At 37.3% G+C, this 14,484-nt stretch overlaps 1 protein-coding gene across 1 annotated transcript in view; it reads right to left on the reverse strand.

Annotated features, from left to right (window-relative positions):
- The window catches only part of LOC139116812 (NXPE family member 3-like), a 36,636-nt gene extending 22,352 nt beyond the window's left edge, over positions 1-14,284 (reverse strand). Inside the window, exons 1-3 of the mRNA XM_070679489.1 lie at positions 14,155-14,284; positions 11,254-11,364; positions 10,492-10,793 (exon numbers count right to left, since the gene is read on the reverse strand). Of these exons, the coding sequence (XP_070535590.1) occupies positions 10,492-10,793; positions 11,254-11,352 (401 nt within the window). The 5' untranslated portion in view covers positions 11,353-11,364; positions 14,155-14,284. The remainder of the gene's footprint in view (positions 1-10,491; positions 10,794-11,253; positions 11,365-14,154) is intronic.
- Between the last annotated feature and the right edge of the window lie 200 nt (positions 14,285-14,484).

Genomic DNA, 14,484 nt, shown 5'->3' on the forward strand with positions numbered 1-14,484 from the left:
ATGCCCGAGACTGTTCTTGCAGGTTGAAAAGGCTTGTTTTGTGATTTTCTTTATCTAAGATGATGGCTGTATGGTGGCTACTTTCCAATAGAGCTTCTAAGCCAATCCATATATTATAACTTAGGGCATAAAATGTACAATTCATTACCGATTTAAGTGGATAATTTGTCGAATTGCATGTTTGTATGTGCCTGAGATCATTATTTCAGGTTTTAAAGGTATGTTTTGTAATTCCGTTCATCTCGAAAATGGAAAACATATAAAATCTTACTATTAGCACTCATGGAACCATGGCCTACTTTTAAAAAACTGTTGTTTTGTGTACTTTTTAAGACCAAATACTAAAACTTTATCTTGTCAATATTAACTTGATATTAGTTTAGGCAAAACAACTTTAAAGTACGGTACTGTGCAAATCAGATCACTGTTATAAAACCCACACCTATAGGAACATTTTCTATTATACAGCCACATTTTGTCAACTCTTGACAAATTTCAGCAATAGGATATTGTTACGTGCAGAGAAAACAAACAAAAGGGTGAACTCAGCAGTTAACGTTTAAACAAATTTATTACGAAAATAAAACTAATTGCTAAGTCAGGGATAGAGTACAAGCTTTAAAAGTGTACAGACTACTTATCTCAGCTGGGACGGCAAAGCTCCAGTCTCAGAGTTGTAACAGTCAGTTGGATGAATGAACAGTCCTTTGGCTTGCAGGCTTGAAGCTGCACAAAGTCCACAGTATAAATCCAGCGTTGGCAGTGAAGGTCTTGAAAAGTCTTGAGAATGACTACTGCTGGAGTTTAGTAACACACAAGAGACACGATCCCAAAAGTCTGACTGGAAGCTGTGCACGTCCCTTATATAAAGGCATATAAGAACAATCTAGAACTTTTATTGACATGCTAATTACTGTTCTAAAATTATCTCCCTTACACAACTAATCAACTTTCCAGAACATTCCAAACATGACTAATTGAATTCAAGGTTGTGAGGTCATCAAGGGCAGTGACCTTGAGAATGTTCTAGACTAATTGAACTCAGGTCATGATGAGTGTGGGGGGAATGACCTACATAACACACCCCCTCTTCAAAAAAAGAAATTTTTCAAAGAAAAATCTTTCTTTTACAAATGTAATCTTGAAAAGGATTTAAGTACTCAAATTTTGTTTTACTCTAAAGTAAAGTTTCTTGAAAGTGAACAACAATAAAATTTCTTGAAAGTGAACAACAATAAACTCTAAATACGAGAGAGACAGTCTGCAATAAATTGTCTCTGCCTTTGATATGTCTAATGTCAAGATTAAACTCCTGTAACATTAAACTCCATCTTAGCAATCTCTGATTTTTGCCTTTAAATTTCTGCAGAAAAACAAGAGGGTTGTGATCAATATAAACCACTATTGGCTGATTTGAAGAAGTAACATAAACTTCAAAATGCTGTAAAGCTAATATCAAAGATAAACACTCTTTTCAATTGTAGAGTAGTTTCTCTGGGATTTGTTAAATTTGTGTGAAAAGTAGCAAACAGGATGTCCCATGACTATCTTCTTGCAATTTGTTGTTGGAAAACTTGAAATGGCACTGAATTTGGCATAAAGTATGCACGGCAAAGTCCGGTTATTTTTACTGAGTTCGATAAAGTCATTGTTCGGCAAATACTTGGCTTCCTCCTGGAGATATTCCGCTTTCGCAGGATTCAGTCCGTCTGGATGTTGTTCCACTGGATTACTGTCGCAGACATCTTCGTTGTGGTAGATGATGTTTGTCCTCGTTGGAACATCTTGGAACAAATGTTCATGGATTGGTTCTTTCAGCTGTTGTTGGTGTTCTGGCTGGAGGTGTGCCAACTTTGTAGACTCCAGCTTCTCCAGGATTCCTGAGTTCTGAAGCTTGACCGAGCCCAGCTTTGAGTTTAGAGTATTTTCACTCAAGTCAGTTTCAGTATTACTATCTTCATAATGGTTTGAACTGACTGCACTGACAGGCTGAGTTATAGTAGGATTATCCCTATCAAAATATGGCTTAAGCATATTTATGTGACATAGCTGTTTTTGTTTTCGCCTGTCAGGTGTTATTATGATGTAATTTAAATCACTCAATTTCTTATCAATTAGGTATGGCCCAAAGTAACGAGCATGGAGTGGTTTGCCAGGAACCGGAAGTAGAACAAGAACCTTTGACCTGGTTCAAACTTCCGTTTTGAGGTGTTTTTATCATATTTGGTTTTCATTGACTGCTGAGATGACTCAAGATTTTCTCTGGCTAATTCACATGCTTTAGAGAGTTTTGTACGAAAATCTGACACATATTGCAAAATATTCAGACAATCATCATCGTCTGATAGGAATTTCTCTTTAACGAGCTTAAGTGGGCCACGGACTGTATGTCCAAATACAAGCTCAAATGGGCTAAAACCAAGAGACTCTTGAATTGACTCTCTAACAGCAAAGAGCAGAAAATGAATTCCTTCATCCCACTGCTTCTCTGTGTCAAAACAGTAGGTCCTAATCATGTTTTTCAAAGTTTGATGAAATCGCTCAAGAGCACCCTGACTTTCTGGATGATAGGCGGATGACCTATACTGTTTAATGCCTAGCTGATCCATTACTTGTTGAAAAATTCCAGACATAAAGTTGGAGCTTTGATCGGACTGGACACATTTAGGGAGGCCGAATAAAGTGAAAAATTTGACTAAAGCTTTCACTATAGTCTTTGTCTTTATATTTCTCAGTGGTATGGCTTCTGGGAACCGAGTAGATGTACACATAATTGTCAACATGTACTCATTTCCTGATCTTGTTTTTGGTAGGGGCCCAACACAGTCTATTAGTATCCTACTAAATGGTTCTTGAAATGCAGGAATTGCTGTAAAGGGGCCTTTGGAATGGTCTGATTTGGCTTTCCTACCATTTGACATGTGTGACAAGTTTTACAGAAATGTGCTACATCCTGCCTGAGATTAGGCCAATAAAAGTGACTGAGAATTTTATGATAAGTTTTCCTGACTCCTAAGTGACCAGCCCAGGGGGTTTCATGGGCCAGGCGCAATATTTCAGCACGGTAGGGCTTTGGAACCACAATTTGATGTTTTATAGCCCAATCGTCATCAACCAAACATCTGGAGGTCTCCATTTACGCATGAGAATACCAGACTTTGTATAATAGGAAACAGAGCTATCTGAAGTTTTACCTTCATCATCTACCCTGTCAAACAAACACAAAATATCTGGGTCTTTGTGTTGTTCTGCAATGAGATTTGATCTAGAAAATGTCTGACTTTGGTCAGCAGAAGTTTTACTGGAAGTTTCAAATCCACGAGGGATAACGGAATGATCCGTGTCAAACACCTGACTGAGAAAGGTGTCATTTAAGTCAACATCTGTGACATTATTTTTGAGAGTATTTTGATTCTCGGAAGTTTTCTTTGACATGGCTCGAGTAATGGCACATGATGGGAAAAGGCCGGGAATGTCTTCCTCTATTGGCTCTGGATTTTGATCTAAACTAGGATTATCAGTCACAAGTGGATTAGTAATGACCTTGTCCCCAGCAAGGTCGTTTCCAAGAAGAAGGTGAATCCCTTCAAAAGGCAAAAAAGGCCTAATACCTAAAGCCACAGGTCCAGAAACAAAGTCCGAAGACAAATAGACATTATGGAGAGGAACAGGAATGTAGTCATTACAATCTACCCCCTTAATAAGAACTTTAGAACCTGAAAATGACTTTTCAGAAAACGGCAGGGTATCTGCCAACAAAAGAGACTGGGAAGCCCCGGTATCTCTTAAAATTTTGACAGGGGTAGCGGAAGAAAAATCACTAGAAAGTGATATAAAACCATCATGAATGAATGGTTCGAAAATACCCATAATGCTATCTTGAGAAGAATTGACCTTGACCTCATTAATTGGGGATGAGAGGGGTTTAACCTCAGAAAATGTGTTGCACACATTATTAGACTCTAATTGAGTTGATGAAGAAATAAAGCCGGTTGGCTTAGATCCACTTTGACCACTTTGACCTTCACGTTTTCTTTTCAATTTGAAACAATCTGACATTAAATGGCCGTCTTTCTTACAATAATTACAAGAAAGTGTACCGAACTGTTTGTCAGAAGGAGATTGAGACTTGGGATCTGATGATGTGGGAGTGTTACTTGAACTCTGTGAACTGTTGTCATTTGATTTCCTACTGTCCTTTGAGAAATTCTTGGATGAAAAGGAGGAGTTAAATTTACCTGCATTGTTTCTGTAGGAAAAGGACTGGGATGGTTTGCTGAGAAATGAAGATTTGTGGGTCAATGAATAATCATCGGCCAAACGTGCAGCAACCTCTAATGTATCTGCCTTTTGTTCATTGATAAACGTCTTGATGTCACTCCGGATGCACCTTTTAAATTCCTCAATCAAAACAAGTTGTCGTAATTTGTCATAATTCTGACTGACCTTTTCAGAAGAGCACCAACGATCAAACAGTTGTTCTTTTGTTCGAGCAAATTCAACATAAGTTTGATCCTTCACCTTCTCACAATCCCTAAATTTCTGACGGTAAGCTTCAGGCACCAACTCATAACCCTTGAGAATTAATTCCTTCACAGAATCATAATCTGAAGCCTGCTCTACTGACAATTGAATGTAAATTTCTCTGGCTTTACCCACCAAAGCACTCTGCAAAAGCATAGACCAGGACTCCTTAGGCCAATTCAGACTCTGAGCAATTTTCTCAAAATGAAGGAAATATTTATCAACATCCTTTCTTGGAAAGGGGGAACTAACCTGAAATGCTTAGTGATGTCAAAATTGTCTGAAGGGAAGAATTTTCCTGACTTTCCAAGCTCTAAACGTCTCATTTCTAACTGCAGTTGGTGTTCTGCTAATTCTCTTTCCTTTTCTTTTTCCTCTCTTTCTTTCTCCCTTTGTCTTTCTTCCATTTGCAATTCTTTTTCTTTCATTTCCAATTCCCTCTCTTTCTGTCTTTCTTCCATTTCTAATCTTTCCTGCCTTTCTTTTTCTTTCTGTCTTTCTTCCATTTGCAATTCTTTTTCTTTCATTTGTAATTGCATTTGTATTTTTTTCTTTTTCTAATGCCATTTTTTAAGCTCCAAATCTGCCTGAATTTCTAATTCTAATTTTCTTAGTTCAAAGGCAGACTCGGGCTCATAATCTTTCAAGGTGGATTCCTCAAATTGGCCTAAATTAACTAAATGTTTTGCAATGTGGTACTGTATTTCCCGCTTGCGCATAGATCTTTTGACATCTACTTTAAGGAAATTGGCCAGTGCAATGAGGTTGTCTTTTTTGAGGGAATCAAATGCGTCCTGATCAAGGTCATCCATAAATTCGTCTGGTTTAAATTCCGCCATGATTAAATTTCGCTGAGTTCACAGTATACAGTAGTTTTGAAAAGGCTGGCAAAATGTTGTCAAACGGCTCAAAATATTCGTATCCCGGACAAGCCCCCAATTTTGTTACGTGCAGAGAAAACAAACAAAAGGGTGAACTCAGCAGTTAACGTTTAAACAAAATTTATTACGAAAATAAAACTAATTGCTAAGTCAGGGATAGAGTACAAGCTTTAAAAGTGTACAGACTACTTATCTCAGCTGGGACGGCAAAGCTCCAGTCTCAGAGTTGTAACAGTCAGTTGGATGAATGAACAGTCCTTTGGCTTGCAGGCTTGAAGCTGCACAAAGTCCACAGTATAAATCCAGCGTTGGCAGTGAAGGTCTTGAAAAGTCTTGAGAATGACTACTGCTGGAGTTTAGTAACACACAAGAGACACGATCCCAAAAGTCTGACTGGAAGCTGTGCACGTCCCTTATATAAAGGCATATAAGAACAATCTAGAACTTTTATTGACATGCTAATTACTGTTCTAAAATTATCTCCCTTACACAACTAATCAACTTTCCAGAACATTCCAAACATGACTAATTGAATTCAAGGTTGTGAGGTCATCAAGGGCAGTGACCTTGAGAATGTTCTAGACTAATTGAACTCAGGTCATGATGAGTGTGGGGGGAATGACCTACATAACAATATGTACGCGCTAAGTGTCACCTTGTTATTCCCATCCCCATTCTCTTGGTGTATAGGTCTACTGGGCAAATTGTAAATTTCCTGTTCCCATATATGACCTGCCTGATATGCATCACATTTGGCACGTTGTGTAAGTGTCAACTGAATTGGAGGAATAATATTCTATGATCATATATTGTATGATGCCAAGGGCAAACGGTTTTATGTTTGTGTGATTCGTCTAAATGTTGTTTCAGGACCAAAGTAAGGTCCCTTCATCAGTCGCTCGAATGTTTTTTATATCCTCACATGTTTAGTTTGATGGTAGCCATTGTTCATCAAAGAGAGTTGCTAGAGTCATTATGTTGTGGTCTGATTGTTGCATAGTTTTTTGTTCAGACACTTCGTTTAAACTGTCCTCGTGTTTGTTTTTTTGCTTGAACGAAGGTGTCTTTTATGTTTTTATTCCTTTTGCATGCTGTGATAGTTTTTTTCTGGAAAATCTGGCCCAGTGTTTGATTGCCCAATTTTGCAGTTTCTTATCAAACATTGTTTGATTAGAATGCTTTTACGGTTGTTGCGTAGAAAACTTTAGCTGTTACGTCATTAGTCTTTTATTTGAAAATGAGGTATAGCGAAAGTATTGACCAAACAGCAAAACCAGGCAAAAAACGAAAGGAAAGGAACTTTTCAACAAAATTCATGGAATCTGCAAAAAGCTTATAAGCTAGCTTTCCAAGGCATGAAAAAAAATCTTTCTCCTATCAAAAAAACCAACCGGCCTTTATATAGGTCACCGCATTGGAGCCACGCATGCGCCGTTCCCGTTCCGGTCACCGCATTTTCCATAAACAAAGCTACCATCGCACTAAACCACGTGTCCGGCACCGCACACACCAAGACATAACAACAAACAGAACAATTCAACAAATCAAAAAGGCTTCTCAAACAAAGAAAGCAAGAATCTTGAAATGCAAAAAAAGGACACGAAGCTCTTAAAAATTAGGTTAAACAAAAACAAGAACTGAGAAAGAACCTCAGATATATCAAAAAACCTTTCAAATAAAATGTTAACAAATTTTGAATCAAAGCATTAAGGAAAGGCTTGAAATATATTCCCACTCCAAAATAACCACATGGAAAATAACTCCTACGAGATATTAATTTATTAATGAGCGTCATGAGTTTGCGTTATATCATGAGAACCAATCAGTCAGACATCTATTCATAGATAAGTCCATGTGGTCACTTCTGACAATAGATAACCCGAAACAGGAAAACTAGCTGGAAGTAACTAAGATCATTATATAGCAGAAATTCCCTTTGAAACCCACATCAAAACAAAATATGCACACTATGATGGTATCTGCTACCAATATACACAAACCCTACTGGAAGGAACAATCTTTATACGATGCCTTAATATAAGTTGCTGTTTCTAGCAAAAAAATCCGAAATCTCGGAATTCCTAGACTATTTCCTAAAAACAATAGTCCAAAGACAATCAACAAATATCAAGGACAAAAAAGGCTTCCTTGATAAGCTGGAATAAAAAAAATACCAGAAATCCTTATTTTTATAATATTAGACGTCACGGTGGTATCAATGCACACAAACACGCCACAAAAGGACGCCATAAGCGCAGTGATAGTGGCGATGGACTCTGAAATAGCACCACCCAACACATATGATGTCAATAAAACCCCCAAAAACTACATGAAAGCCCTACTCTCGTTTATTCTCAAATACAATTTATTTGCATTCAACGGAGAATACTATAAGCAAATATATGGAGGCAGAACGGCTCCATTTTTAAAACCTACACAAAACTGACTGGCACGTTCATATTTATTAAGAAGTTCCTGCCACTCAAACAACATTTTCAAGGGATTTGTAGAAGATAAATTCTTTAGATATGCTCACTCATGCAGCAACAATGTGAACTTCATAAACGGGGTCAATTTCTTCATACGATAACTTCAACAACTGGATTACAGAAAAAAACAGAAATATTTTGCATTGCAAAAGAGGTTAACAAAACGTAAGCTATACCTCATTGACAAAGATAATAATGCCGTAACAACAAAACCTATCCACACAACGACCTTTAGTCCATACATCAAAACCATCCTAATCAAACAATATTTAATAGCAGACTGAAAATAATTACGGCGATCAAACACGGGCTACAGTTTTTCCGAAAAAATATCATAGCATAGAAAAGGAATAAAAACGGGTCTGAGCAACAAAGCACGCAACAGCCAAAACACAGACTAGCAAATCTTTTTTGATAAACAATGGCTAATGTCAAACTAAACTAGCATTTGCAAGCAAAAGCGAAGTTCCAGAGACCAGAGCAGCGGAAGAATATAGAATGTGTGACGAAGATTGGTGCAGAATGAAAGAGTGCTTGGGATTCTAATATGCAAGCACGTACCTATAGTGAGGGCTGATAGCGGTTACAAAAGAATACCACTAAAAGCAAGGCAGTCCAGGGAATCACAGTACACAGATTACAAATGCCTACATGTACGGTAAAAACGCAACAGATACGGGGGCGACAACGCACGGAAATGTATATCAGACGAGTGGAGACATCGGACCTAGGCCGTTGAACTTGAAAACCGAGGCCACATGCATTTTCATTTGATTAAAAGCAATTAACGCTTCATCTGTTAAGAATGCTTACCACTGACTAAAACAATTTTCATTGCTATGTCGCTGTTTTCACAAGATACTGACCGTTTGATCTTGGAAAGTTGAGTTGCTTTTACTTGCAGCCAACGCATGCTGTTGCGGTGACCGACAGTTCACTATGCTATGACTAGCTCTGCATGGCAGGGCTGTGTGTTACTGGCGTTAAACGGCCTCCCACCACAGCCCTGCAGACTGATATAGAAAAAACAGCTGGTGGCTCCTCAGAAATACGGCGGCCAGTTTCTCCGCCGAAAACAGCCGATCTTGAATCCAAAACTTGCATTGATCTTCGTTTTCGAGCACACCCACCTCGCCTAGGTACATGATGTGCCCAGCCGCGCTTGTAAACTTACGCAAAGCCTTCTTTTCTCTCTCTATGCGAGGGAAGGGTTCGTATCCGCCGCCATTATTGATCTCATTCAACCCATGAGCACTCGGGCGAAAACCAGCGTGAGTCTACACGCGTCTAAACCATATGGAAGGCGTATGACGTTACAGTATAGCGCCACGTACGGCGAGTATCTAGAGAAAAATAAAAACCAAAAAGCAACAAAAAACAAAGCGAAAGAAAGCTAGAATTATTAATAGCTGAACGCAATATTATAGTTGTGCAATGCAAAATAAAACATAAATAAATAAACAAATAAGAAATGCCCGCGAAACCCGTCCGCGCTGAGCGATGATGTTATAAGCGTGTCACAATGCATTCTGGGTAATGAAGGTAAAATTTGTGTATAGCATGTTCTATGGTAGTAATGTAGTAATACCGGAAATAGAGAAAGAAAGAAAGAAGGAAAGTGAGCAAAAACTAACAGTTCCAGAGCTGGTCTCTGGAACTAACAAGTGGGAATACAAAACCATTTGAGCGACAGATGAAGGGACCCCAATTTGGTCTTAAAACACCATTAAAACGAATCACACAAACATAAAACTGTTGCCTTGGGGTCCAGATCACATGACAAGGGTCCAAGCAATATGAACAACATTGATCCACTCACTATATCGTATCACTGACAAAGGTAGCCATTTAATCATTTGTTCAGCTTTTCCAGGCTGACTCTTATCCTGACAATTGAAGTGTAACTAACTAACGAATAATAGGGCTGGTTAATTAGCATTTTACATTTTCCCCATCGCTTGATGTAAGCTAAATACACTTACAGACATACAGAATTCTGGTATGTCTTAAATACATCAAAATTAGCAAAAAGGTTGTTGGGAAGTAAAGACCTTTCATTTTTAGTTTTTAAACACATTGAATGTACTTTTTGTTCTGTAATTCACTGGCAGAGGAATTTTCTGACTCAAGAGTGGACAATATCACAAAATACACATCAGAAATAGACTCAACGCAGTTGAAAACATGGGTAAAGGCACTAAAATTGTCCAATCATCAATGATTTCATTTTTCCGGAAGTCGATTTGGCGGCCATCTTAAAAATGGCCGCCATATTGGATTTTTTTGTGGCTAGCTTTTTTTCTTAAAGGTGACCTAAAATGTGCCTACATGCCTATTTACATGCTTGTATCACAATTTGAAATATTTTCTCACTTATCCGCTCTACTAAATAGTTCGCTATCATTTTGACTTAAAGTGCAATGGCGTTTGGAAAAGAAAACAACTTGAATTTATCCTTTTCGAGGATAACAACTTGTTTTTTAAATCAGACGTGCTATCATTATGGTCTATAGTAGCTGTGACACGTTAAAATCTTTACTCATAAAGTGATTTGCACTTCACTATATATTTCTACAGTACGATATTATTAGTCTTACTTTGATTGTGTAACTGCAGTCGGGGTAATTGCTTCTGGACCAACTTCAAGTGGCTCACGTTCAGATGCCAGTTCCCGTTGTAAGTGTTTGTAAGTCCACTCGTACTCTTCGACGATGCCAATCCATCCCATATCAAAACTGTTGTAAGGGGCGTACGGGAATTTGACGTCGTGTGCTTGACGAACATCAACATCAGCTTCACTTTCTTTGGACTGCTTGCATTGATTTACGGCTGTCCTTTTGATAGTGTTGTTGCCTGGAGCTTCCATATATGGGTAATTGTTAAAATAAGCTTTGTTTTCCTGATAATTAAAGTTGATGAACGTTTAATTCAGACCAGAAGTGTTTCATGGACGAAATATAGTTTCGACAGTATAGTCGAACAGCATGAGCTAATGATTGAATTTTCAATCGCCTTACTCCTTTTGGGAAATACTCAAAGTGGGACAACATAATAATACATCGTAATCTATCGACTACGCTGAGCCACACTAGAACAGCATGAATCAGCAGACAATGACAAGAAAACAACCAAATTTCGTTTTCGTTCTAACAAGCAATATGACGCATGTGGACGTATCTCTTTTAGTGTAAATGCAGAGAAGAAATCCTTAGAATATTTTTGCTTTTGTTATAATTTAAATGTGTGCTATTTTTTCCAGAAATCAAGTCACACAAATTGTATTCATGGCAATGCCTGAAATTTAATCATTGGGGAGAAAGACTTTATACCCCGTATATGCATATCCTGACGTCACTTACGATCACTAAAATGTAGATGTATGTTCCAACAGCCATCCCCATTATCACAAGCAGGGTAGGCCTTACGATCGTCGAAAGGTTTCCTTGAAAGAGCTTCATCCTCGCTTTGCCCTGAATAACACATAATCAACATTAAGAGGTGAGAAGAAAATATACAAGTACTACATTTTACATTGTATGATAGATAAATCAGCTTGATCCTCTGAAATTTGACACTTTTAAATATTAAAGAATAATAATGGTTAGGGGGGCTGGAGGAACCACGATTGATGTTATTTTTTCAGATCTCCCTCAATACCCTTCAAAAATTTAAGTCCCCCAGCCGTCTACATGATCAAAATGTTTCAAGCCACACACCCCGAAAATTATCATAGCCCAAGATTTATTAGGGATGTATGCACAAAAAGAATACAAATGTATCGCACAATTCTGCTCGCAGATGTTTGACACTAACTGTTATCACATCAGTTTAATGTGTAGAGCCACATTTCTAAAGGAAGTTCTTAAATTGATTCATTTTTAAATGCACCAGTACACTTTTTGGATCTATCAGTGTAAGCCGAATTGGGTTAATTCAACTCTGGCTAGGGCAATGGCACCAGCTGAAGACCACGCAAAATAACGATTATGAGAGAGATTTTGCAAATCGGGAATTCCTGGCTAGGTTTTGCTATATTGTGAAAAACTGAGTAAAGTGACCTACCGAAAAAAAATTTCGAAAGTACAGGACATATGTGACTTAGATAGTAATTTAAAAAGCTTTACAAAATTTACAATACTGGAAGGTTGAAATATTCAATCAAATAAATCTCAGTTTATTCTCTGAAATTTTGGATGTAACGATGGCAAATTTGATAAAAAGTAAATAAATGTACAGTAATTCCATTTGATCATACATTTTTGTTCATTTAAATTAGAGTCTTCACTGTCTAAAATTTTACTTTAATCTATGTTATTGTACGATGAGATGTAAAAATTTCATTTACTGCATGAACTTGCGAGGTTTAAAGATAATATTGACAAATAGCTGTTTTTAATTATATTTTCTTATTTTGTTGCTGCTAATTATTTGATGTCATGATTTTTCCATAATTTGTATTGTTTCTATTTCTTTTTCTGATCTGTACAGCTCTTTTATGAATTTTGAAGAACCCCACAGAAGACTACGTATGCAGCCAAATTCGGAAACTTTCACTCAATTGGTGTCTAGAAATGCGTCACACTTTAATGTGAATAAATAAATTATAAGTAATACTCGAAATAAATGGTTTTATATATTGATTTCAATTGATTTCGAGAATACCCCTTTCATCGTACATATTTGTAGAAAATCAAGCATAGTGATTATTCTTATGTGCCAGAATTCAGAAGCATTCAAATATCCCTGATAACTATCAAGTCTTCTAGTCTTCCATGTGTTACTCTTTGGTTTGATCTTGTGTACCGTACAAGTATGCCTTACATCAGAGTCAGAGCTATCTCTGTCACTGCTGGGATGCAGTGACTGTCGCGTGGCCGTAGGTAGTAGTAGGGCAGTAGCTTTATTAACTTCGATAATGTTGATAATAATTTTGTTCAATTTATGTTCTACTCCCTACAGCATGTTGAACTGTCGAGTATTCAGCATGCCTACATAGCCTGTGTATGTGTACTGTGCATTTGTATCATTGAAAAAGGACTTTCAGTCTGGACTTGAATCCAATTATCACCAATATTTATATATATACAGGCTCTGTCGACAGACTGAATATTGTGTTTTTGAGCATGCTGTAGGGAAACAGCAAGAAACTGTATTTGAAGCATTTCATAGACATTAAATATTGAAAAAATATCAATAGTTGCAGCTTCTGCCTCGTTACGAGGTCTAATTTTTTTACGAAATTCAACGGCATTCATACATTTTTTGATTTTTTTATATAAAAGTCATGAAATGCGACAAAATAATTCTAGATTATTTTTGTTTGATTAACGCTCAGCTTACGATTTAGCTCCCAAGGAGACTCTCCTATTACATGCCATGGACACGATTGGAACTAATTTGGGATTATTGGATATTAATATTCTTCAAGTTTCTCAAAGGTGTTAGGTGCTACATAGCTGAACGTTGCGATATTACTAATTACTCATAAAAACAAGTGTCTAACTTAAAAAGAAAAGCAGATGAGCTTACATTTGCAGGTTAAAACGACCTTAATTCACTATCCAATTATCCCAAATTAGTTCCAGTCGTGTTCCTGGTAAAGACATGACTATACTACACTTCTGAAAGAATGGGTTTTTCTTTGGTGAGAGAAAAGAACAATCTGCTCTAACATGGCTTAGTGGAGACCCTCCTGTGGTGTACTAAAAAACTCTGACACAAAGAAAAATAACTAATCCCCATCCCAGGCAAGATACCCTTATCAACGCCATCGCCATCTTCAGGCATTTTTAAATCTACATCAACGCCATCCTATGGTTGCACCCTAAATCTCAGTGTTCGTGTTGATGCATTCGACTGTGAAGTATGATTGATTGTTTCAGCGCTCCTCAACTCGGTCAAGTGAGTGCAGATCTCCCTGTTGAATCAGAATTCCCCCGGCTAAAGTCACTTCCTTCATGATTAGATTGATACAAATATCCGCAGATATGTAAATTTAGTGAGAGTCGTATACAAAATTGTGGTATCAATTACTTTTAGCTAAAACATGGTTGGAACTAATTTGGGATAATTGATGTGGATGGTTAAGTAAAGTCGTTTTAACCTACAAATGTAAGCTCATCTGCTTTTCCTTTAAGTTACACACGTGTTATTTGCAATATTGCAACATTCAGCTATAGGGCACCTAACACTTTTAAACCATTTGAAAAATATTAAGATCCAATTCTCCCAAATTAATTCCAATCGTGTTCTTACTTTACCTTGCCAATGTTGTACTTGTTCCCACTGTAGTTCCCGGATTACTCAAACTTTAACGTTTTCTTCTAAAAAGCTTTCCGTTTTCAAGGATGTGATCCGTTTCACTGGTTGAGTCGACTTCAGCCAAATGGCACTTTCGCTGATATTTATTATATTGTGTAAGTCTCGCAGACAGCTGACACATTTAGAGATAACCAGATATTATTCACCGTTACCAGCTGCTGCTCTTGTTGCTGTTCTTGTGTTGTATCACCATGGTATCTGATATTTATCTTGTTTTCCGAATGAGAATGACTAAATATTAAAATAAAAGTTCTCACTTTATCGTGTGC

The sequence above is a fragment of the Ptychodera flava genome, chromosome 18 (assembly GCF_041260155.1).
Source record: "Ptychodera flava strain L36383 chromosome 18, AS_Pfla_20210202, whole genome shotgun sequence".
Lineage (NCBI taxonomy): Eukaryota > Metazoa > Hemichordata > Enteropneusta > Ptychoderidae > Ptychodera > Ptychodera flava.